Below are 25,758 nucleotides of genomic sequence, written 5' to 3'. Positions count from 1 at the left end.
CCCGCCCCCCGCGCCCCATTGGCTGCCGGCGCCGCGCCCGCCGCGCTGATTGGCGGAGCGCGGGGATGTCCCGCCCCCCCGACGCCGTGCCGGCGCGCCGAGGATCCAGCGGGGAGCGCGGCGACTTCTGGCGCGCCTCGCTCTGATTGGAGGAGGGCGGGAGCTGGGGAGCATGGGTAACGCTGATTGGCTGTGGGCCGCCACCCAGCAACATTGCGCGCTGTGATTGGCGGGGAGCGCGGCCTCTCAGCGTGAGGGGGCAATGGCGGCGGCGGCCGGGGGAGGCTGAGGCTGAGGCGGCGGCGGCGCGTTGGAGTTGCTGCCGCGGGCGCTGACGAGCCCCCGCCGCCCCGCGGGCTCCGGGAGGAGCCGTCTTGTCCCGCCGCGCCGGTCCGGGTCAGTTCTGCACCGGAGCACTGCGGGTTCCGTTCGGGTCCGTCCCCGCGGCCCTCAAGCCGCTGAGCCCCGAGGGCTCCGTGAGGGCTCTCCGGGGGTTTTCGGGCGTTCATGAAATGTTTCTTTCCTCAGCATCCCGCGGAGGAGATGCGGTAGCGAGGGGTGACTCCAGCTGGCTGTCACGGCACCTTGGGAGGCGATGGAGCCGCTGCCCGAGCTCTACTCCATCTTCCAGGGCGAGGTGCGGGGAGCGGCTGGCGCGGCCCGGGCCGTGCTCGGTGGAATTTCTTCTGTCCGTTCGCTCGGGGCTTAGCGCGGGGTGGCGGAGGGCTCTGAGCAGCTGCACACGCCTGTGCCCGTGGAGCCGTACGTGTGCAGCTCTGGGGGCAGCAGGCGAGAGGCGGCTCTGGCCTCTTCTGTCCCCCGATCCCCCACGTGCAGAGCTCGGAATTCCAACAGCAGCGGCACCTGGAGCTGCTGGAGAGAGCCCAGAGGAACCCACGGAGCTGCTCCAGGGCTGGAGCCAGGCTGGGAGAGCTGGGGGTGCTGCCCTGGAGAGGAGAAGCTCCAGGGAGAGCTCAGAGCCCCTGCAGGGCCTGAAGGGGCTCCAGGAGAGCTGCAGAGGGACTGGGGACAAGGCCTGCAGGGACAGGAGCCAGGGAATGGCTCCCAGTGCCAGAGGGCAGGGCTGGGTGGGATCTTGGTGTGAAAAACGCCAATCACTTGGTTTTTAAAATTTTAAAAGTTTAATAGTAATAGAATGGTTATAAAAATAGTAATACAATTAGAGTAATAAAAATGTAGAGTTAGGACAATTACAAGGCAATGAAAAGCAAAGAATTACGGATGTCCAGATGCTGTCAGGCACGCATGCCTCGTGAACAAAGGAATCACCTTAAAAGCAATAGCCTGTTGCATATGCAAAACACTTCCTGATTATGCATCTATTTTATTTAAAACAAGAAATTCGCCTGGTACTTGTCAAAAAGTTTCTGTTAATCCCCAGGCGCCTTCGAGTCTCAGTCAGGCTTGAAGAAGTTCGTTTCTGTTGATGAGGAAAGTCATAAATTCCCCTTCTCTGGAAAATTTAGGGGTTTCTGTAATTGTTATCTTTGTGCAAAGAATTTCTTGATTATCCCATCTCTTTCTTGAGCTAGTTAAAAAGTATCTTACATAGCATAGTTTCTATTTTAACATTGTGTTATAACCTAAAAATACATTCAGCTCACTACTGGAGAGAATTAATACAGCACAACTTCCCAACGTTACACATATAACATTCATTGTAACATTTGCGTAAAGCCAATCATAAAATACGCATTTTTCACATTGGGAATTGGGAATTGTTCCCTGGCAGGGTGGGGAGGGGCTGGGCTGGAATTGCCAGAGCAGCTGGGGCTGCCCCTGGATCCCTGGCAGTGCCCAGGGCCAGGCTGGCACTGGGACACTCTGGGACACTGTGGGACAGGGGGAGGTGTCCCTGAGGGTGGCACCAGGTGGCATTTGATGTCCCCCCAGCCCAGGCCGTGCCTCTCTGGCAGTCCCAGATCAGGTGGGCTGTGCCCTGGTTGGGAAGGGCTGTCCCTCAGCTCTGCTGTGGATTTGCTCCCCAGGTCGCTGCAGTGACAGATTATGGGGCCTTTATCAAAATCCCAGGCTGCAGGAAACAAGGTTGGTGTCTCTGCAGTGGTTTCATTTGGTGTGGCCAAGGCAAGCAGCCTTGAGTTAGAATTAAATTAAATTAGCGTTAAATTAATTAATCAGAATAAAAAAACTTTCAAAAAATTTATTCTATTAATTTTATTTTATTTATTAATTTAATCAATTATATTATTTTATTTTATTCATTCGTTAATGGTATTGCTAATTTTATTATTAATTTTATTATTTCATGTAATAAAATCAATAATAAAATTAGTAACAAAATTATTATTAAGCAATAATAAATTAATATTATTTATAGTAAAAGAAATTTAATAATGTTATTAATTTTTATTATGAAATGTATTAATTTATTTCATTGATTTTATTTATTAATTTTATTATAATTATTTTATTATTTCATTGATTTATTATTAATTTGATTTATTAATTTTATTAATGTTGTCATTCTATACTCATTCCATTAATTCATTACTTATTTATTACTTTATAGATAATTTATTAATTTTATTTATTAATCTGATTTATTAATTTTATTAATGTTATAATTCAAATTTTGTTTCATTAATTTATTATTAATTTGATTTATTAATTTTATTTATGTTATAATTTTATCTCTATTTCATTATTATTAATTTTATTTATTAATTTTATTAATGTTCTATTTTTAATTCATTAATTATTAATTTTAATAATTTTATTACTGTTCTAATTATATTCTTATTTTGTTAATTTATTAATTTTATTTATTTTATTAATGACATATTTTTATTGCATTAATCATTAATTTTATTTATGAACCTATAGACAATTTATTAATTTTATTTGTTCTTTTCTCTATTAATTTTCTTAATGTTCTAATTCTAATTTTATTTTGTTAATTTATTATTAATTTTCTTTATTCATTTTATTTATGATATATTTTTATTTCATTAATTATTATTTTTATTTATTAATTTATAGACATTAATTTTATTTGTTAATTTATTATTTTCTTTATTTTCTTCATGTTCAAATTCTCTTTTTATTTTGTTAATTTATTATTAATTTTCTTTATTCATTTTATTAATGATATATTTTTATTGCATTAATTAATTATTTTTATTTATTAATTTATAGACAATTTATTAATTTATTATTTTCTTTATTAATTTTCTTCATGTTCGAATTCTCTTTTTATTTTGTTAATTTATTACTACTTTTCTTTATTCCTTTTCTTCCTGTTCTAATTCTCTTTTCATTTCTAATTCTAATGTTATTTTCCTTGTCTAAGTTCCCATTAATTCTGTTTGCTGACTCACAATGTACCGGTGTGTACTCACTGCTGAATGGCACCCGGCCCATGCCCCCGCGTGGGGCACCCATTGCCCGGCTTGGGGCGCCCATTACCTGGCGTGGGACACCCATTGCCCTTGGGTGGGGCACCCATTGGCCCCGCGTGGGGCACCCATTGGCCCCGCGTGGGGCGCCCATTGCCCGGCGTGAGGCGCCCATTGCCCCCGCGTAGGGCGACCATTGCCCGGCGTGGGGCGCCCATTACCCGGCGTGGGGCGCCCATTGCCCTTGGGTGGGGCACCCATTGGCCCCGCGTGGGGCGCCCATTGCCTGGCGTGGGGCGCCCATTGCCTGGCGTGGGGCGCCCATTGCCCGGCGTGGGGCACCCATTGCCCCCGCGTGGGGCACCCATTGCCCGGAGTGGGACGCCCATTGCCCGGCGTGGGGCACCCATTTCCCCCGCGTGGGGCGCCCATTTCCCCCGTGTGGGGCGCCCATTGCCCAGCATGGGGCGCCCATTGCCCCCGCGTGGGGCGCCCATTGCCCGGCGTGGGGCGCCCATTTCCCCCGTGTGGGGCGCCCATTGCCCGGCGTGGGGCGCCCATTTCCCCCGTGTGGGGCGCCCATTGCCCGGCATGGGGCGCCCATTGCCCCCGCGTGGGGCGCCCATTGCCTCTCGTGGGGCACCCATTGCCCCCGCGTGGGGCACCCATTGCCCCGCGTGGGGCACCCATTGCCCCCGCGTGGGACGCCCATTGCCCGGCGCAGGGCAGCTGGGAGCGCCGCTTGTGTCCCTGTGTCCTTGCCCGCTGCAGGCCTCGTGCACAGGACTCAGCTGTCCTCGTGCCCCGTGGACAGCCCCGCAGAGGTGCTCGCCGTGGGGGACACGGTCTGGGTGAAGCTCGTCGGCAGAGAGGTGAGCCCAGCGAGAATCCGTGTCCTGGCTGCTCCTCGCCGCCGGCGACGGACGGACACGGGGCATCTCTGTGGCCAGGCCTTGGAATGTGGGTGTTGGGGAAGATGAAACAGGCAAGCCTTATAAATATGAGTTAGAAAATGCAGATATTGAGATGGGAACAAGCTTTGAGATACCAAACCTTGGTTACTGAGCAACTAGAAAACAACAGTATAGCCAGACTGAAAGCAACCCCTCTGATTAAACAATGCCCTGTACCTACAGACAGGCCCAAGGGTCACAGGGAATGTTCTGTGTATGGTTCATCCCACACCTGTAACCCTGCCTGAAGCATCAGGTGTCTGTGATCCCACTGGCCCAAGTCCTGTTCCAGCCCACCTTGAAGCCCTGATAAGGTATGGCCGAGGGACTGGACACTCTCTTGGGATCCTCACCTGGAACCCTTCTCTCCCTCCTCTCCCTGGGCCTGCCACGAGCTGTGGCTGGCAGCTCCAAGCAGGGCCCTTCACCCTTTATAATAAACCACAACTTCTAGGACCTGACTTCAGAGATCCCTCGTCTCCATCCATCCAAACCGTCCTGGAGCCCAGCGCTCTACACTTGTGCTTTATTGCCAAGGGCGAGGGTGCAGGGCCCTGCTTGGGGCTGCCAGCCACAGCTCCGAGCAGGCCCCAGAGAGCAAGAGATAGAGCAAGAGTAGGAGCAGGCCCCAAAGAGCAAGAGAGAGAGAGGGAGAGAGAGCAAGAGTAGGAGCAGGCCCAAGAGAGAGGTGAGAGCAAGAGTAGGAGCAGGCCCAAGAGAGAGGTGAGAGCAAGAGTAGGAGCAGGCCCAAGAGAGAAAGAGAGGCAAGAGCAAAAGAGGGCAAGAGTAGGAGCAAGAGTATGAATAAGTGTGAGTGAAGTTCCCATTACAATACAATAGATCTCCTTCTGTGCTGAATATTCTAATTTTCACTAACCAATCTAGTACAAGATACAAATCCTACAGCATTTACAAATAGCTATACAGCAAGATACAGCTAGCTATGTAGCAAGATACAAATCTTACAGCATTTAGCCTATAAGAGTCATGACATTACCACACTGTGTTACTTTTTAAACCCTAAAAACTACTTGTATAAATCCTATAGGTAAATATATATCCTGTAGGTAAACCCTACAGCATTTACCTACAGCTTATAAGAATCAAGACATTACCCTACTGTGTTTCATTTTAAACCCTAAAACCTACTCTTTGGGCCCCTTCTGCCAAGCTGGCAGGGTCTGCTCTGACCCTTGGAGCTGTCTGCAAGCAGAGGGTGTTGTTTCATCAAAAGGGGATTGCCTTCAGCCAGCCATGCCATTGTTTTCCAGTTGTTCAGTGACCAAGGCTTGGTGTCTCAAGGCTTGCTTTCATTTCAATCTCACTTGTAGTTTCTATATTCTCAAAATCTTTTGCCAGGCAATCATATTTGTAAGGCTTTCCTGTTTCATCTCCCCCAACATTCATTAACGTTTTTGGGTCATTTATTGTGGCATTCACATACCCTCTGAACACAGAGAGACTTAACTTTCTCAGGATTTCTCCTGAGAGAAGCAGAGAAAAGAGAATCAAAGCAATTCTTGGCTCATTTGCTGCTCCCTGTTTGTGCCCACCTGGAATATGGTCTGGGGATTGTTTACCCAAGGTGATGGCTTGGTTGGATTCTGGTGATGGTGTTTTGGATTCATTGACCAGTTGGATCCACAGCTGTGTCAGGACTCTCAGCAGAGAGTCTTTTCATTAATGATACACTTAGATAGTGATAGTTCTTATTAGTGTAATATAGTTCTAGTATAATACAGTTTAATAAAGTAATTAATTAGCCTTCTGAAATCATTAGAGTCCTACACGTCATTCTTCCCGCGCGTCGGGCGTCCCAGCACCGATAATTCATCCTGCTAATTTGTGTGTTTTCCAGATGAAGGATGACAAACTGAAGCTCTCCCTCTCCATGAAGGTTGTTCACCAAGGCACGGGGAAGGACCTGGATCCCAACAACGTTTCCCTTGAGTGGGTAAATCTGAGCAGAACAGAGGGGATGGCTTCCCACAGGGAAGGACACAGGGAATGGTTTCCACTGCCAGAGGGCAGGGCTGTGTGGCAGCAGCTCTGTGGCCACAGAGAGAAACACAACCTTCCCAGGCATCGTGCTGGGGAAGGCTGTGAGAAGATCAGAGAAACAATTCTTATCTTCACTTGCTGCACCTGTTGTTGTGAACATGTGGAATGTGTTACAGAGATTTGTTTACCAAAGGGTGGTTTCTTAATTAGCCAGTGGTGATAGTGTTTTGATTAGAGGACCAATTAAGTCTACCTGTATTTTAACTGTCTATAAAAGCAATGGGTTTCTTAAAAAAGATAGATATTGATCAACCTTCTGGGAATCATGGAATCAATGTTGATTATTACCTGGCCAGGGGCTCATTACCAAGACAGGGATGGATGGGATTTTGGGAAGGAATTCTTCCCTGGGAGGCTGGGGAGGGGCTGGGCTGGAATTGCCAGAGCAGCTGGGGCTGCCCCTGGGTCCCTGACAGTGCCCAAGGCCAGGTCAGCTCTGCTCTTTGGGTTTAGAAAGTTTTACTTTGCAAGTATCCAGGTTTTGCATGGGGGACTGTTGTGGGAAATCCAGGACTGCTGCACAACTGAGCAGTATGATCCAGCAGAAGCCTTTATTGTTTACATTACACACACTTTTACAGATTCTGCAAACTACTCAGATCACACTTCTTGATTGGTGCCTTTGTCTTGCTGCCTTGTTCTCTGCATTTCTCACAGTATGTGATTAGTTACATCCAGGTGTTTCACAGCCCTCTCTTATCCAGTTCTTGTGCTCTTGGTATTCGTTTTCTCAGCCTCTTCTTTCTTAACTTAGCACAATTTATGTTCCAATAGCCTTGACGAATTCCTGAGGCTTTGATAACAGACTCAGAAGCAGGCTGGCTGGTGCACACTATGGCCTTACCCCTGCAAACACACTGCAACAGGAGACATTTACAGATGTGATCTCAAAATCAGTGAAATCTCCAATCAGCAATTCAAAACCACCACAACACTTAACCTCTAAAAGCCTTGCGGTCGTACAAAAATGAGGGATTAAAGATGAGAATGGATTGAAAATGGAACTGTTCTTGTCCTCCCAGTCAGGAGGAGAGGAGGAAACGCACCTTCAGGGACTACACGAGCCAGAAGATCACCCTGGAGGCTGTGCTGAACACAGTGTGCAAGAAATGTGGCTGCAAAGGTGGGTCTGGGCTGCTTCTTCATTTCTCTGTCCAGCCAGGCAGTGACCCTTGCTGGGGTTGTATCAATGTCTGCCTCGTAGTTAGAATTCCAGAGTGGTTTGAGTTGGGAGGGACCTTAAATCCCACCTGATTCCAGTCCCCAGGGACACTTTCCACCATCCCAGGCTGCTCCAAACCCCAATGTCCAACCTGACCTTGGACACTTCAGGGATTCAGGGGCAGCCACAGTTGCTGACATGGTTACATGTGGTTGTAAGGACTGAATTTTGGTTCCATGTTTGTCCTTTAGAGGAGGGAGTTTTTTATGTCTTGCTACAAACCCAAAATATTTAGTTCAAGTCCTTTTAAAAAAAAAAGTTTATTTCTTAAAATCACACCCCTTTGGGCTACTGGTGAGGGGCCAGTGGAGGCCACAAAGATGATGAAGGACTGGAGAGATGAGGAGAGACTGAGGGAGGTGGGCTTGATTGTTGTAGAGAAGAAAACTGAGAGGGAATCCATCAATCCACACAAATATCTCCAGGGGTGTCAGAGGATGGTGCAGACTCTGCTCAGGGACAGGACAAGGAGTGATGGCCAGAAACTGAAACACAACGAGCTCCACCTCGCTGTGAGGAAGAGCTGCTGTCCATGGGGAATGGCAGAGCTCCAGAACAGGGAGGGAGGCAAGTCTGCCTCTCTGGAGCCATCCCAGCCCCCTGGATGTGTCCTTGTGTCACCTCCTCCAGGGGATCTCCAGAGCTCCCTTCAACCCCAACCATTCTGTGCTTCCTGCTGGGAGGCAGAATCATTTAGGTGGGAAAAGAGTGCCAAGGACATCGAGTCCCAGCTGTGCCTGGTCCCCACCTTGTCCCCAGCCCAGAGCTCTGAGTGCCACCTCCAGGAATTCCTTGGACACCTCCAGGGATGGGCACTCCAAACCCCCCTGGGCAGTTCCAAGGCCTGAGCACCCTTTCCATGGGGAAATTCCTGCTGATTGCACCCTGAGCCTGCCCTGGCCCAGCCTGAGGCCGTTCCCTCTCCTCCTGTCCCTGTTCCCTGGAGCAGAGCCCGATCCCCCGGCTGTCCCCTCCTGGCAGGAGCTGTGCAGAGCCACAAGGTCCCCCCTGAGGCTCCTTTTCTCCAGGCTGAGCCCCTTCCCAGCTCCCTCAGCCTCTCCTGGGGCTGCAGCCCTATTCCCTGAGCAGCACAGAGCCCCTGGGCTCACCTGCCATCCGTGTTGTAGTGCAGCTCCATGACAGCCCCGCTGTGTCCCTTCAGGGTGGCAAAGTTGTCACAGTCCCCGTAGACGTTCCAGAGCACTGGGGGACAGCAAGGGACAGCTGAGCACAGGAAAAGCTCAGGAAGAGCCCCTGCTGTGCATGGAGCTGCTCTTGGGGGTCTCAGCAAAGTGGAGGATGGACCTGAGTCCCAGCTGGGACAATTACTTTGATTTTGGTTTTTAAGAAGCAAACAAACCTTCAGCAGGTGGTCCCACTGTGAACAACCATCAGTGGAAGCTGCAGCTCAGCTGGTGGCACACTGGAGCTGTGTCTTAGAGCTAAAACCAAGTTTGTGGCCTGCTGAAATGATGTCCTGCCTGGTTCAGCAGTGTGAAGACTTTGTGGTGCCCTGCAGTAGATTTATTCAAGTTGCTGAGGTACAAAGTAGTTTCTTGTGCAGGAGTTTTTGCTGTGCCCTACTTGTGTTACTTAGAGGAAATGGTTAATGGGGCTCGTGCTGTTCTGGAGGAGGTTAACGCTGAGTGTGGGCTCTGTAGTCGTACAGAATTATCCTTAAAACACTATTTTAAAGAATTATTACTATTTAAAGAACTATTATGTATAAAGCACTATTTTAAAGAACCCCAAAAACAGGATTATACCTATTTTCAATCTGCTTTTTAATAATGGTGTCTCCTCCTAACAGCAGGTGCAGGCTCTCCAAATTCCCACTGCAGCTCCTTAGTAGGTCAACTTTGATACCTCCAGAGTAGAAAGAGTAGAACCAGAAGAGCTGAATTTCTCTCTCTTTGTGGCTTTAGCTCATTTTCCAGGTGCCAGTCACACCACTTTACCTTTCCCCCATTCTTTTCTGGGCTGATTAAGCCCCTGCAGAGACAGATTTTTACTTGTTGAGACAAGAATATTTTCCTTTTTTGCCTAACTAATCCCTCCAGAATGACCTGGGTTATGTTTGTTCCCTGGCCTGTTTAATCAGGGCATGTTCAACCAGGTGAAATTTCAGGATAAAAAATGTCCAATGTAGATTTTCTCCTTGCGACTGATAATCAAAAAGAGCCTTGGCAGCACTTCAGGTGTATAAAGTGCATTTGTTAAAAAAAGAACAAAAAAAAAGGAAGAGGGGCTGGGTTGTTCCTTCAAACACCTTTTTCTCCTAGGTCACTTTGCCAAGGAGTGTTTCATGCAGCCTGGAGGAACCAAATACAGCCTCATTCCAGAGGAGGAGGAAGAGGAGGGGGCAGCAGCAGGACGTGAAGGAGATAAAAAGATCAGCCAGGCTGAGGAGTCTTCCAAAAAGAGGAAAAAGGTATGAGGTGGCCTCTGGCTGGCCTGGAAAAGGAAATGGGGATTGGGAATTTGCTCTGTAGTTACAATTGAGTTACTCCAGCAAGGTGGGTGTGAGTAGCCAGGTGTGGCCGAGAAGGTGCCTCAGTTTTGGGCAGGTTCTGTAGCAAAACCAGAATCTCCTCTGCAGATTTCTTACTAATTCTTAGGTTTTCTCCTTTTGTTGTCAAGCTGCCTTCAAGCTGGTTTTGTGCTACCACACACAGCCCTCAAAAGATATTCTTAGAGTGAGAAAAAGATGATTATTGTTTTCCCTGGTCTTTGTGAGGCTCTGCAGGCATTGCTTCAGTGTCCTGAATTCCTGTGATTCCTGCTTTCCTCCTTTCTCCTGCCCTCACGCTTTCCTTTGATGTGGACTCGGTGCCCTGCTGGCTCCAGGGATATCCTGACCCTGCCAGAGCTGTGGGAGTTGGGTTTATCTGCACACTCTGGGGGAAAATCCCTGGCTGTGTTTGCACAGGGAGCATTCCCAGGCTCCAGAGCATTTTCTGTCCCTGTGAAAATGGCACCAGATCAGAGACATTTCCCAGGCTGTGTTTGACCTCTGGCTCGGAGCAGGATGAGATAAAATAAAACACAGGTGAGACTTGAACCCGAGCCAGGAGCTTTTGGTGCTCAGGTTTATTCAGGGATGAGTATTCACAGAATCCCAGAGGGTTTGGGGTGGAAGGGACATTAAATCCCATCCCACCCCTGCCACGTGCCCAGGTTGCTCCAAGCCCCATCCAGCCTGGCCTGGGACACATCCAGGGACAGCCACAACCCAGTTCCAGACTTCACTAAATAACTTCTTCCATTAGCCCCTTCACAGTCCCACTTTCAATTACTCTTCCAAAGCCCTTTCTCTATTTTTTCCCCTCTTTCCAACTCTGTGGCCTCTCTGTATCCCTGGAGAGTGGCAACAGGCAGAAAAGGCTCAAGTTATTTAAAAGTTTTGGGGAAAAAATGCACAACAAAGTGCACAAATAGCACAAACTGCTTGTTATCCTGCCCCTGCCCATCCACCAGCATGGGGATTCCCAGTGGAGTCTTGCCCTGCTGACACTACAGGAAATGTGGGTCACTGTCCTGAATTTGTTCCTGATTTTTTTTTTGGGGGGTTGCTGGATTAATAGCTTTCCTTGAAATCTCACTTGTTCCTTTGATCTCCCTCCCTTCTCAAGGGTGACATCAAAAGTTGTCAGATGTTTTCCAGAGCTGGAATAATAAAACTTTGAGCTTTTTTGGAGGCAGGATGTGGGATCCTGGAGATGAATGGTTCCCTTGTAGTCTGGAGTGCCTGCTGTGATCTTGTCTGGGAGCCATCATGTGCTTCCCTGCTTGCCTGGAGCTCCAGGGATTTACAGCACGTGGAAATAGCTCTGTGGATTCAGGGACAATCTCCTTGCTGACCTGTCCCCTCCCATGTGTGTGACACCAGTGTGGCCCTGGGGTTTTTAAATGAGAGCAGGGAGCTGCCAGCTCCCAAGGGATCCCATCTCCACTGAGTGTCAGAGCAATAAAATTAATATTTGTGATTGTTCAGGATCAGCATTTTGTGCTTTCCTGGATCTGATGTTTCCTTGCAGATTCTGGTTTTTTTCTCTTCTTCCCCAAGATTCCTCCAGGGTCCTCATCCCCTTTTTATTTCACCTTGACTTCCCAGTGGTTCCCAGCTCCTGTTCTCCCTCCTGCCTGAGCCCCCCAGTATTTCCAGGCTGGAGCTGGATTCAGGTCTCTGTGTGGGAGTGGCACTGGTGTGACAGTGACACATCCTTGGGTGGCAGCACTGAGCCCTGTCCTGTGTGCTGTATAATCCCTGAGAAAATGGGTGGTGCAGGGAGAAGGGGAGAGGCTGGAGGGTGTGCAGGGAAGGGAATGGGCTGGAGGATCCTGAGGGAGCTGGGAAGGGGCTCAGCCTGGAGAAAAGGAGCCTCAGGGGGGACCCTGTGGCTCTGCACAGCTCCTGCCAGGAGGGGACAGCCAGGGGGATGCTCCCAGGGAATGAGGGGTTGGGGTGAGAGCAAACAGCCTCAGGTTGTGCTCAGGGAGGTTTAGGGTAGCCACTGCTCAGCCCACGGCTCAGCAAGTTAGAAAAAAGAGACACCTAAAGGTTTTCTCCTTGTGTGCAGCCTGCCAGACCAATAACAGGGCTGTTCTCCCCATCCCTGTACCTTCAACACAAGAGTGTGGCTGCTCCCTTCTCCTCTGTCCCAGAACAGGGCAAGATTGCACTGAAATGCAAAGTAAAAGCCAGCAGACACTGAGCCACTGCTCCAGAATTGCCATGTTTGCTGTCCCTGCACCAGGAGAGGGCAGGGGGATTGCACCTGCTCTGACCCCATCTCTGCTTCAAACCACCCCTGACTTCCATGCCCCCGCAGCAATCTGGATGTTTTGAAGGTTTATGGAGGGGTTCTCCCCCCTGCACCCCTGACTTCTCTGAAGTTTTTGCTCCCTTGTCTGCTTTTCCCTTTTTATACCCCAGCTCCCATCCAGTTATTTGGGAAAAATCCTTTACAGCAAGGGTTGATAAAACTGTCCTGGCACTGGTGGAGTCCCCATCCCTCCTAAGCCACGTGGATGTGGCACCAGGGGCCGTGCTGGTGGAGCTGGGGCCATGGTTGGACTGGCTGATTTTGGAGGGCTTTTCCAACCCAAAGAGTTCCAGGATTCCATGGTGCTGTGCCAGGGATGAGCCCTGGAGCCTGTCTGGGACAGCTGGGCAGGCCCAGGCCCTGTGTCCCTTCTCCTCCTGGGGTCACAGGGTGAAGGAGCTCCTGTGGGAACAGCAGTGTCCCTGCTGGGACTGCGTGGGAGGCAGGAGGCTGGGAATGGCTGAGCCCTTCTGATCCTGCTGCCTTTGTCTTCCAAGAAAAAAACCTGCAGTGCTGGCTGAGGGATAACCCCTTGCATTGAAATTCTCCAAGTTTATCCCATCTTCTGCTCACACAACCTCAAATTTGGGGGTTTAGATCCATTTCAAAGTTCCTTATGAGCTTTATTCCACATGGAACAGCTCATCCCTGAGGTGGTTTTGGATGGCCTTTGGGACTGGGGCTTTTAGATGCCTTTAATGCTCTTTTCCCCACCTCGTGGAAGATTTCCAGATCTTCCTGCAGATCTTCATGTTAAAACCACACCTAAGTCTGTTCTTTGACCTGTGGCTCATCCAGCCTTGGTCCATCCTCAGTTTCACTGGTTTTACTGGTTCCTCCATGGCATTAAGAGGGCACAGCCCTTCACACATTGTCTTAATTGAAATTTTTCTGAATCTGGCTGTCTTTATTTACTGCCTCTAGGCTGGGTTCTTCTCCTCAGCTTCATTCTGACTGCTCCTCCAACATAGGATGCAAAAACACCTTTAGATTGGTGTAATGAATCTTGTTTGGAATGGAATTGGCTGGTGGAATGAGGATAAAGAACAAAATTAAGAAGCCTAGAAGGATTCCTGGCACACCCTGGGGGATGCAGACATTAGGAATCCATTCGAGTTTCTCACAAGGACAAGACACAAATTGTTGGAATGGGATCTTAACTCCTCAGAAAGGTCTGGTGAAAAATATTTCAACTTCTTGGACAGTTCTGGGCACTCCCCTCTTATCTCAACCCCAAATACCTTTCGGAGGAATGAGCTGTTCTGAGAGCACAGCCTGGAGCAGTTTCCTCACAAAGGACAGGAGGGAGCCTGGAGTGCTGGAGGGGCCCCTCTTGGAGGGCTTTCTGGAGCAGTAGGGAAGGAATTCCATGAAAAGCAGCTCTCAGGCTCCAGCCCAGCCTGCTGCTGTCCTGCTGGCAGCTCCAACAGGGGCTTGGAGAGAGGTTTTGGAGCACTTTTTGTTGGGTTCTGATGTGATAATTGCATAGGTGGGGCAGGACGTGCAAGGAACCGTGAAGTGCAGCTCTGTGTGCTGGGAACCCTCTGCACTGAGAGCTGCTTGGGCCAAATCCTCTCCAAATATTGCCCCAAAATGATGGGTGTGCCCAGAGCTGAGCTGAGCTGGGTGTGCCAGAGCTGAGCTGAGCTGAGCTGGGTGTGCCAAAGCTGAGCTGAGCTGAGCTGAGCTGGGTGTGCCAGAGCTGAGCTGAGCTGAGCTGGGTGTGCCAGAGCTGAGCTGAGCCCCATCCAGCACGGCTGGAGGGCATTGGGCAGCTCAGCGTGTCCCTGCAGGCACAAAGCTGGGCTTTGCTGGGCAGTCCCTGAGCTGGGAACACCCCCTGCACACTGAGTTCCTGGTGACCTCAGTGCTGAGCTCCCAGGGCTGGGATGCTGGAGTGAAGGGAAGGTCTGGAGCAGGATGATTTTGCAGCAGCGCTGCCTCCTGCTACTGAAAATCATAAAATCCTGGAATGGGTTGGGTTGGAAGGACCTTAAATCCCATCCAGTGCCATGGGCAGGGACACCTCCCGCTGTCCCCGGGTGTTCCAAAGCCCTTCCAGCCACGGAACAGCCACATTTATTCCTCTGGGAATGCTCAGCTCTCCTTGTGTCCAGCTGCACTTCCAGCCCAGGCTGCGCTGATTTGCTGCACTGGAAGAATCAGAGAATCATGGAATATCCAGGGCTGGAAAAGACACACACAAGGATCACTTAGTTCAGCTCCTGACCCTGCACAGGACATCCCAAGAACCCCACTGTGTGCCAGAAAAGGGATTTGTTTCTCTTGGAGTGATTTTGGCTGTTAGAAGCCCCCAAAAAGGGGAGAGTGAGGGTTTGTTGATTTTTTTCCAGCCAGCACAATGCCCATGTGTGCTTTTTTGTCCCCTGCTCCATCCCCAGGAGCATCCTGTGTGTGACATCCTGTCCTGCCTTCAGCCCTCACATCCTGAGAAAGTTTCCCAAGCTCTGGAATGAAACTCTTGGTTGTGAAGGTCTTGTCAAACTTTCTCACCATGTGCACAGGCTGGAAAAGCTTGAGAAAATTCTCCTTGCTGCATCCCCTTCTCTGGAGGATTTAACTCCTTCCCATCCTCTTAGGGCTGGGAGGATTTGCTTCTGCCTTTCCTCTGAGGGTCAGGGACTTTGCAGTGAGTCTGTTGTTACCCCACAGGAAAACAGACTCAGTTTTGGGTGACATTATTTGCTGTTACGGAGCTAAAATGTACAAGGGTCTGGTGGGTGTGGAGCCACTCCATCCTCTGCTCCCTTCCCTGGAATCCCAGAGGACTCTGCTGGATGCTCAGCCCTGGGTGTTGTCTTTGCTCTTCCAGCTCCCTAAAAGAGTTGTTCTGTTTGATTAAAAATAAGCTGCCAGCTCCTTTCTTTTTTTCCCCAGCTGGCAGCCTGGGCCTGGTGCTCGGACACCCAATCCAATTTGGGCACAGGTGCTTAAAAGCTGGGTTAGTCAGAGCCCTGAGCTGAGCTTGCCGGGCCACATTCCTCACTGGGGCTGTCCAAGCCTGTCCCAGGGCTTTGGTCACCTCAGTGGCCATCTCTGCTCCCTGAAACCCTCCTTGGCTTCTTTGCTTGAGTCCTCAAATAGGGCAAAAATTCCTGATCAGCCCCTCTGGAGCCAGGCTGGGAGAGCTGGGGGTGCTCCCCTGGAGAGGAGAAGCTCCAGGGAGAGCTCAGAGCCCCTGCAGGGCCTGAAGGGGCTCCAGGAGAGCTGCAGAGGGACTGGGGACAAGGCCTGCAGGGACAGGAGCCAGGGAATGGCTCCCAGTGCCAGAGGGCAGGCCTGGATGGGATCTTGGGAATTGGGAATTGTTCCCTGGCAGGGTGGGGAGGGGCTGGGCTGGAATTGCCAGAGCAGCTGGGGCTGCCCCTGGATCCCTGGAGAGCCCAAGGCCAGGCTGGAGCAGCCTGGGACAGTGGGAGGTGTCCCTGCCATGGCACAGGGGTGGAACTGGGTGGTTTCTCAGGTCCCTTCAACCCAAACCACTCCGTGGTGCTCAGACCTTTTGCCAGGAAAGGCTCTCACTGCCATGGCTGCAGCTGGTGCTGCTGTGCTGGCACAGAAAGCTGCAGCTGTGCACTGACCACGTGCAGGGTGCAGTTCCTTCAGGGGCCCATCCAGCTGCTTTCCCTTCACTTCCCAGAGCCAAGGGGAGGGAACACCTGAGTTTTTGCAGGATGGGTGTGTCAGGCCCTTGGGAGCTGCTGGCAGCATTCCTGCTCCCCGCTGGAAGGGGATGCAGGGGATGAACCCTGGCATCAGTCAGATCCTCTCCCCAGGCCTGTGTCCTGATTAAATATCCCCAAATTGCCATGCTGCATCATTAAACCCTGCTGGTCTGCCTTGGGGTGATCCCAGTGCCCCCCAGGCCCAATCTCAGGGTAATCTCTGCCTGCTGCTTTGTCACACACCTCAAATTGGAGGGTTTAGATCCATTTCAGAGCTCCTCATGGGCTTTATTCCAGCACCAGCTCTTCTCGTGCTGCAGTCTGGAGCTTCTGCTTCAGGGCTTTGCAGAAGCACAGCATGGGGGCAGTGCAGGGGGAGAGAGCAGCAGAGGCTGCAGGGGAGGGTGGAAGAGAAGTTTGGGAACAGGAGGGCGTGCAAGGAAAATTGGGAAGGGGGAGAGTGTATGAAGGAGTCAGCAGGATGGGGTGCAGGGGGAAGTTGGGGAGCAGAAGGGGTGCAGAGCAAATTGGGGAGCAGGACAAGGTGCAATGGGAAGATGAGCAGGATGGGGTTCAGGAGAAATTGGGGAGCAGGAAGGGGTGCAGTGGGAAGTTGGGGTGCAGAGGAAATTGAGGCGCAGGAAGGGGCACAAAGGAAGTTGGGAAAGAAGAGGGGGTGGTGAAATCTTTAGGGAGGTTGTGCAAAGGGCCACATCTTGCAAGAGGGCACTGGCCTCGTCCTGCTGCTCCACTGGGCTCTCCTGCCTGGAGCTGGGAGTGTTTGGGTGCTCCAGTGCTCCCGTCCTGGCAGGCTGGGGGCTGGTGGTGGGCTGGGGCTGCAGGGATGGTGCTCATGGCTGGTTTAGAAACTCAATTTTTGGGAAAAAAAGCTTCATCCTTCCAACTTTCACTAATAAAGAACAATGAAATAATGGAATGAGAGCAAGAACTCTCCTTCCATGAATTATCCCATGTTTTCCAGCCCTGGATTGCCACATTGTTGCCCTTCTGCTCCAATTCCTGCCCTGCTCTGAGGGCTGGCAGTGGTGATCAACTCCTGCCTCCTGGGGCACCGTGCCCTTTCCATGCGGGAGCGGGCCCAGAAAGGCTCGTGCTGCCCTGGTGAGCACCAGGGAGAGCATTCCCACATTCCCAGGCTTTTCCCGTGGTTTCCTAGGAGAAGAAGAAGAGGAAGAAGCACAAGGCCAAGCAGTCCTCGGAGTCGGACTCGGACAGCTCGGCCTCGGACAGCGACGGAGCTCAGCCCTCCAGCAAGAGGCCCAAGCGCTCCGGGAAAGCCAGCAAGGCTCCCAAGAAGAAGAAGAAGAAGAAGAAGCACAAGAAGTAGCCCTGGGGTGAGCAGGGCAGGCTGGGCTGCTGCCACGGCCATTCCCTGGTGCAGCCAGCGGGGATCAGCAGCTCTCCTGCTCCAGGGACAAGGAGTTTCCTTCTCAAAGTAATGTGGTGTTACGGGTGTTGACCTGGCTACGAGCTGTCCTCTGTCACCTTGGGCACAGGCTGTCCCTTTGTCCCACAGCTGCTGCCAGCACAGGCTCGTGACACCCTGCAGGGCACCCCTGGTGTCCCGCTGGCAGCTGGGGGACAGCAGCCCTGCAGAGGTTGGGGTGGCACAGCCAGGCCCACACCGTGGTGGGGACAGGGTTTGGTGGGACCACAACCCCCTGGCACAGAGCTCTGGGCTGCAAACCTGCCCCGGCTCCCTCGGTCTCTCTGCAAACACCAGGAGTGGAGGAGCAAGGAGCAAGTGGGGGAGTGCAGATACTGGGAGTAAACATGGACTGTGGAGTGTTTGCTGCCTTGGAAAGGGATGGAAAATAAATCTCTGCTCTCTCCAGCTGAACTTTGTACCGGCTCTTTTCCTCTGTACCCTCCACACTTCATCTTGGGCAGGGGGAGAGCAGCGCTGGCTGCGTGGAGGAGATGGGAAAGGGGCTTTTTTTGGGAAGTTCTGGCTGCTTCCCGAGGTTCCCTGGGGTGGGAAGGGGGTGTGTGGTGAGGTAACCCATAGGAGAAGCCTTCTGGAGGGAGCATAAATCTTGTAAGTGGAGCTGAAGGTCAGGGGAAGGCATGGCAGGGGGAGGGTGCCAGGAGCAGCTCGGCCCTGCTGGGACAGATGTGAACGGGGAAGGAGCCGCCCCTGCGGCCTCTGGCTCTGCAGGGAGCTGGCACTGGCAGGGAGCTGGGACTGCTGATGCAGCCTCCCCTTAGCCCTTCTCCTTCCCTGTGCTTCCCGCCCCGCTCCCCAGGGCTGCATCCCCCTCTGGGGCCATTTCCCTTCCCAAATCCGGACACCAAGAGCTCGGGACCTTTGTTCCAGGGGAGCCTGCCCCTCTGGCCGGGGCTGTGGGGCTCCCTCCTGCCCCGGGGGAGCGGCCTGGCTGGGAGGGGCATTCCCGGAGCCAGCCAGAGCTGATCGATCCCCGCAGCGTGGAGGAGAGGCTGGCATGGGCTACTGGGACCACCGGCCATTAACCCCATCCCTGCCACCCCCGTGGGTGGGCACGTGCCAAAACCTCCTTTTCCCGAGAAAACCGAGCACAGAGCTGTAACAACACCTTTATTATTTTTCCATGTGACTTTTCCCACTAGCAATTAAAAAAGAACCCAACAAACAAACCAGGAAACCACCACCCGAGCCCCTGGAGCCCCTGCAGGCGCCGGGCGGGGGCAGGGGCGGCCCCGGTGGGGCAGCGGCTCCGAGCCCACGGGAAGCCGTGCCTGGCACGGGGCCAGCAGGTGGGGACGATGTGGCACCGGGTGACAGGCAGGGGACCTGGGACAGCGCCTATGTCTCCTTCTCGTAGGTGCGGGTGGAGACGACGTTGCCCATGGTGAGAGTCTGGGGGCAGAGAGGTGGCAGGAGTTAGTGCTGCCTTGCCCCGCTCCGAGCTGACCCACTTCAAACCATTTCTGAGGCAGGAACCTCAGAATAAAACCAGTTCCGAGGTGGGAACGTCCGAATAAAACCAGCTCCTTACCAGAATTAACTTCCCATCCTTCAGCTCTCGGACCAGCGTTGTCTCCTTCCCGTCCCACTTCTGCACGTGGACGAGTTTGCCTCCATCCAGTGTGACCAAGGACTGCAGGGAGGGATTCAGACCCACAGTTACTTTCCTCTCCGGGGTTCCTGGGCTCGGAGGGGGTTTATCCCTCAGACGGGACCCTGGAGCCCCGCAGGGCTCGGGATCAGCCTGGCGTGCCACTATGGGGATGCCCACCTGGCACCATCCCCGCCTGGCTGCGTCAGCCCGGCCGGGATCCTGCGCTGGGTCAGAGCCTCGGCTGCTCCCCTGTGACCCCAGGTGCCACCGGCACGGTCACCCTGCCCTCCGTGCCCCGGGGCCACGTCCCTCTCCGGGGCCACCCGGACCTGTCCCGGCCGCCCTCCCAAGCGCGGATCGCCGGCTCCGGCCGGGACCGGAGAGGCGGGGCAGGGATCGGGGCTTGGAACCGAAGCTTCCCTGCCCTGCAGGGCCCGCCGAGGGGTTTTGGAGCGGCTGATGCGGCAAACGCGCCTCTGCTCGCCGCGCTGCTGTTTGCACAGCGCCGCTGCTGACTCAGCCCCGAGAGCCCGGCCCGTGCCAAGGTTACTGTGACAGCGCCGGCCACGGCACGCACAGCGGGGTTGTGCCGGGACAGGCACTGGCACCAGCGCTGGCACCGCCTGCCTGTCCCCATCCTGCCCCGTGCCCCCCACCCAGCCCCTCCAGAGCTGGGCGCTGCCCCTCGCGTGCCCCCATGGCTTGGGTCTGTCCAGAGCTCAGGTGTGCCCCAGCCCCAGATCCCCACAAGGCTCTGGGTGCTCCCTCAGGCCCCAATTCCCCCCATAGCTGGGTCCCCACACTGCTCAACTGTCCAAAAGTTTGGACCTGCAGGGTTTGGGTGCCCCACAGCCAGAGGGCAGGGATGGATGGAACATGGGGGAGAAATTCCTCCCTGGGAAGGGGTGAGGCCCTGGCACAGGGTGCCCAGAGCAGCTGGGGCTGCCCCTGGATCCCTGGCAGTGCCCAAGACCAGGCTGGACACTGGGGCTGGGAACACCTGGGACAGTGGGAGGTGTCCCTGCCATGGCAGAGCTGGCACTGGGTGGGATTTCAGGTCCATTCCAACCCAAACCATTCCACGCTATCCTGGGTGCCCCACAACTCCCCGCACCCCATGGCTGACCCCACCTGCCCCATCCTGTCCAGCCCCGTGCCTCGGGCAGCCGTCCTGGCCCCGCTGACCCATCACGTGCCCTCTGGCCCGGCCGAGGGACACCCCAAGGGCACGTCCCGGGCTGTGGCAGCAGCTCCGGGCCGGTCACACGTTCCTGCTGCTTGAACAGCTTCCAGGAGCAGGGAGGGACCTCACACTCAGCCCCTTCCCCCAGCCTCACTCGAGCCCAGCCCTTTGTGCTTCCTGCTCTGGGGCCAGGAAAGGGTTTTGTGGCCGAAGAGCCCCCAGGTTCCTCCTGAGGTGGCTCCCGGGCTGGGTGTGGGGCACAGAGCTGCCAGCTGCTCAGTGCAGCTGGAATCTAGGAAAAATCAGGAGCTGGGCCACTCCTTCGAGGGAAATTGTCCCTGCAGGGTGGGAGAAGCCAGGAAAGTCACTGCTCTCTCTCAGGTGATTTTTTTTCCTTGCTCTTACAGGGAGGAGCAGCCTGGCCTGGGAAGTTTTGAGCTCCCCAGGGACCCGCAGCCCTGGGAGAGGCACCGAGCAGCTGGGATTGTCCCGGTGCTGCATCCCTGCAGCGCTGCCTGCCTGGGAGGGCAGGCACAGAGGGGAGTGGGCTCAAAAGAGAGGGGTCGTGCCCCTCTTCCCCCGGAGCAGGGACACTTCCCACCACCCCACCGCGGCCGCCGGCCTCCTCTTGAGCAAGCTGGCACTCGCCAGCCCGGCTCTTGCACAACCTTCCCGGCAGCTCCGTCCTGCCCCGGGAGAGGCAGAACGGATCCCGGGGGGGCTGCCTGGCCGGGAGCGGGCTCGAGCAGCGGCCCCGGCGGGCACAGAGGAGTTCCCCTTGCACAGGCAGCCAGGATGGAGCCCCGGAGGCACGGGCTGTCGGAGCGATCCCCCGGAGCCCGCAGAGCCTTTCGGGGGTGCCGCGGGGCGGGGCGGGGCTGGGGGCTCACCTTGACGTGCCTGTCGTCCGCCGTGGTCTCGTCGAACTCCTCGCCCAGCTTGAAGGTGATCTCGGTGTTCTTGAAGGTGCTCTGGGTCTTCACGGTGACCTTGTCGCCGTTCAGCTCGATGACGGTGGTGGGCTTGGTGAAGCCGGCCACTTGCCGCGTGGCGAAGCCCACGCCTGGGGACCGAGGGGTGAGGCCGTGTGGAGGGGCACGATGCAGCCACCCAGCCCCGGCATCCCCCCCGAGCTCTTCCTCCCCGTGCTGGCGGAGGGTGAACCCCAAACCCGCTGCCCGCTCATGGTCCTGGGGGGCTCCGTGCGCCCCCGGGGCAGGAGCAGCGTGGGGGGGCCGGGGAGGGATGGATCCGGGAGCAGCACCCAGCAGCCCCTGAGCTGCGTGAGGTGGGGGCTGCTGTCTGTCCCCCCCCTTCCCTGCCCTGCTCTGGGCTGGGGGACTCCCCCTGACCACGCTGGGGCTGGCTCGTGGGGGGCTCGGGGGTTGGGAAAGGCTGGGGGGGTCCTGAGCGGCCCCCAGCACCCACGGGGGGCATCTCATCCCTCCAGCCTCTGCCAAAGGCTGCCCCCGGGGGGGGGGGCACGGGAAGGACGAGACCCCTCACCCAGCCCGAGACCCTCTCACCCAGCCTGACATCCTCTCACCCAGCCCGAGACCCCCTCACCCAGCCCGACATCCCCTCACCAGCCCAGCCCCACGTGCACAAAACCCCAGAGCCCCCCTAAACCACCCACGGAGGCAGCAGCGACTTCTCCGCCGCCTGCAGCCCCCCAGGCAGACCCCCGGAGGGAGGCGGGGGTTCACCAGGCAAACTGGGGGGGCATAGAGAAAAAAAAAAATGGGTGAAAAAGGGGTGATGTGACTCCAAATCCGCTCTCAGCCGCGCCCACTCACCCAGCGCCTTCATGTACTCATCGAAATTGTTGGTGTCCACCAGCTTCCAGGTGCCCACGAAGGCGTCGACCATGGCGAGGGGGCGCGGGGGGGTCGCAGACACGCGGGGGTCCGGCCGGCTGCGAGCGTGGCACCGCCTGCAGCTGCTCCGGCCCCGCAGCCGCCTTAAATAATGTCCTCATCACATGATTGGAAAGAGCACAGCGCGCTCCAGAAATACTCCCCGGCAGCGCTGCCAGCGGCCACCCCGGCCCGGCCACCCGCCCCCGGCCACCGCCCCCCGCCCGACCCCCCGGCTGCGGCAGGGATGGGCACAGCGAGAGCGGCACTCGTGTCGTGAGCTGTGCCCGGGCTCTGCGGGGCACGGCGGGCACGGGGGGGTGCGGGCTGGGGGGGCGCTGAGGTGGGCACGGGGGGTGTGTGCCCAGCCCAGGTGGTCCCGTGGGTGCGTGGGGAGGGGCAGCTGCTGCTCCCGGGCACGGTCAGGGCGTGGGGACAGCGAGAGTGGGGATGCCCTTTAGGGACGCGAGTGGCGGGGACATGGGAGCCTGAGCTGGGGAAACTGAGGCACGGGGACAGGGGAGCTGAGCTGGGGAAACTGAGGCACGGGGAGCAGGGAGCACCGCGGGGTGTGGGGTGGGTGGGGATACGTGTGGGGACTCCAGGAGAGCGTGGGGGACTTGTGAGACACCCCCTCAATTCCGTGTGTCTGTGGGGACGCGTGAGCCGGTCCCCGCTCGGTGTGCCTGTGTGTGTGGGCACGTGTGTGACCCTGTCCCCTCCCTGTGTGCGTGGGGACACACGCGTGTGCCCCCAGTGGTGCTTTGGGTGCCGGGGGGACGCTGGGGACAAGCACGGGCACGGGGCTGTGGGACCCCAGCAGGTGCCCCCCATCTCCTCGTGCTTTGGGCTCCAGCGCATCCCCAGCCCCTTCCCAGCGTGGCTGGGGTCACCCCTGGCCGTGGGGTTCGGTGTCCCCTGGACCCCAGGGGACGGTGCCCACTCCTGCCCCCACCCCCGGGTCGCGGAGGGACCCAGCTGGGGGCTCAGGTGTCCCCGAGCCCCGTGGCTGCAGCGTGTCCCCTTGTCTTGGGGACTTGGGGGTCAAAGGCAGCAGGGCCATGAGGGACCGGGGACACTTTCTCCCTGTCCCTGGCCTCTGGGTGACACCGCAGACACCCAAAAATAGCCGGAGCTCGTGTTCAGCGTCCTCCTGCTGACACTGCCACCGAGCGGGACCCCTCACCTCGTGCCCTGGGGGCACAGGACCCGCCCGTGGGATGGGTGTCCCCTGTCCCGCCTGGGGCACTGGGACACTCTGCTTGCCAGGGTCACAAGGACAATTCATTCCCCAGGGAGACAGAGCCCCCATGGCCTGGGGGGACACAGAGGGCACGGACTGTCCTCTGTCCCCTCACCTGGGTGTCCCAAACCCGCACAGTCCTGTCCCCTTTCCACAATGGCACCGTGAGATGGGGGCTTGGACAGGAACAGCTGCCCTGGCACAGGGACACCCCAGCACAGGGGCACCCCGACATAGGGACACCCCAATATAGGGACACCCCAATATAGGGACACCCCAATATAGGGACACCCCCTGACAGGGACACCCCAGCATATGCACATGGATACACACACACACACACACACACACACACACACACATGGATGCACACACACACACACACACACGGATTCACACACACATGGGGGCACACACTCATGGATGCACACACACACGGATGCACACACACACTCATGGATGCACACACACACGGATGCCTGTGCACATGGATGCACACACACACACAGATGTGTCCCTGCACACACACACAAATGGATGCACACGCACATGGATGCACACACACACACATGGATGCACACACACACAGATGTGTCCCTGCACACACACACACACGGATGCACACACACACACGGATGCACACACACATGGATGAATACACACACGGATGCACACACACACAAATGTGTCCCTGCACACACACACACATGGATGCACACACACACATGGATGCACACACACACACAAATGGATGCACACACACACACATGGATGCACACACACACACAAATGGATGCACACACACACACATGGATGCACACACACACACAGATGTGTCCCTGCACACACACGCACATGGATGCACACACACACACAGATGTGTCCCTGCACACACACACACATGGATGCACACACACACAAATGGATGCACACACACACACATGGATGCACACACACTCACAGATGTGTCCCTGCACACACACACACACATGGATGCACACACACACAAATGGATGCACACACACACACAAATGGATGCACACACACACACATGGATGCACACACACACACATGGATGAACATACACACACAGATGCCCGTGCACATGGGTGCCCGTGGATGCCCCCACACACGGACGTGCACACACACGGGACTCCATGCCCATGAATGCCCACATAAACGAGTGCCCATGAGCACACAGGTGCCCCCACACAGCGATGCCAGCGTGTGGGGGTGCCCATGACCCTGCACATGGATGCACACACGCATGACAACGTAAATGACACGCACAGGGGTGCCCGTGCACACGGGCTGCCATGCCCACGAATGCCCGTGTAAGTGGGTGCCCACGCCCGCAGGTGCCCATGCACACGGATGCCCACACACGGGGATGCTCCTGCACGGGTCCACTCACACCCTCCCCTCCAGGACTGCCCTCCACGCCGAGGTGCCAGCGCCATGGGGTGCTGGGGACGGTGGCCCCGCCTGTGGCCCCGCACGGCTCTCCTGGTCCGCGGGCGGTGGCCAGAGGGGACCCGGGCTGCGGGATTCCTTTGCTGGTCCCACAGCGACAGCTATAGGTGACGGTCCGGGACGGGATGGGATGGAGGGATGGGGTGGGATGGGATGGGATGGGATGGGATGGGATGGGATGGGATGGGATGGGATGGGATGGGATGGGATGGGATGGGATGAGTCCAGCTCCACGTCCGACCATTCTGCCCCGCTCCGGCCAGTGGCCAGAGATGCCCAGAGCCGGCAGAGGAGCCTCCAGTGCCCGGGCAGGAGGGTCGCATCCCGCCCTCTGGCAGAAGCAGAGGATTTGAGGAGCACGGCCAGAGCCTGGGAAAGCCCCACTCCGTGTCCCCCGCATCCCCAAACGCCGCAGGACCCGGCTGGCCCCGCCCGGGGCTGCGGGAGAGGATCCGGCGTGGGGACAGTGGGTGACCTGGCTCGGGGGGCTGGGGGTGCTCCAAAGAGCATCGCCCTGCTCCCCACCCCCAAACTCACCAGCACCCCCATCCCCGGGAGCGGGGAGCACGCTGGGGTGCTCTGCTCCTCCGTGGGATCCCTCAGAGACCTGCTGGCAACTCGAGAGCTTTCCTTAAGGGCTGGGGGGCTCTCGGGTTGTGTTTTCCCACCTCATCCCCCAAAACTTGGGAGTGGCTCCTGAGTCACCCACAAGAAAGGCCAGGAGACGAGGTGGTACCCAAAAACATCACAGTGAACACCACACTCAGCAAGAAACACCCGTGGCTGCTCCTGCGGCCAGGAGGGCCCCCCCGGGAC

The 25,758-nt window shown here is 55.3% G+C and overlaps 2 protein-coding genes across 5 annotated transcripts; one reads left to right on the top strand and one right to left on the bottom strand.

Moving 5' to 3' along the window:
• The first annotated feature begins 243 nt into the window (after positions 1–243).
• On the top strand, positions 244–17,986 carry ZCCHC17 (zinc finger CCHC-type containing 17). Of its 4 annotated transcripts, none has more exons than XM_053998880.1 (8): positions 244–396; positions 529–637; positions 2,010–2,067; positions 4,149–4,249; positions 6,189–6,280; positions 7,414–7,514; positions 9,896–10,044; positions 17,303–17,986. In XM_053998880.1, the coding sequence occupies exons 2-8, from the start codon at positions 596–598 to the stop codon at positions 17,471–17,473; spliced, it is 714 nt and encodes a 237-aa protein (XP_053854855.1). In that variant the 5' UTR covers positions 244–396; positions 529–595; the 3' UTR covers positions 17,474–17,986. The 4 variants fall into 4 exon arrangements, with proteins under 4 accessions (XP_053854855.1, XP_053854856.1, XP_053854858.1 ...); XM_053998881.1 differs by lacking the exon at positions 17,303–17,986 and adding an exon at positions 17,108–17,295; XM_053998883.1 differs by lacking the exon at positions 17,303–17,986 and adding an exon at positions 11,246–11,868.
• Positions 17,987–18,690: 704 nt separating this feature from the next.
• On the bottom strand, positions 18,691–22,330 carry FABP3 (fatty acid binding protein 3). The gene is made up of 4 exons (XM_053998742.1): positions 22,167–22,330; positions 21,261–21,433; positions 19,125–19,226; positions 18,691–18,985 (listed from the first exon to the last, which is right to left on the bottom strand). Exons 1-4 carry the CDS (start codon positions 22,237–22,239, stop codon positions 18,932–18,934), a joined length of 402 nt encoding a protein of 133 aa, XP_053854717.1. The 5' UTR covers positions 22,240–22,330; the 3' UTR covers positions 18,691–18,931.
• Between the last annotated feature and the right edge of the window lie 3,428 nt (positions 22,331–25,758).

This window comes from Vidua macroura, chromosome 25, assembly GCF_024509145.1.
Source record: "Vidua macroura isolate BioBank_ID:100142 chromosome 25, ASM2450914v1, whole genome shotgun sequence".
Lineage (NCBI taxonomy): Eukaryota > Metazoa > Chordata > Aves > Passeriformes > Viduidae > Vidua > Vidua macroura.
Note: the sequence above shows the minus strand (reverse complement) of the source record. Positions and strands in the feature narration are given on the sequence as shown.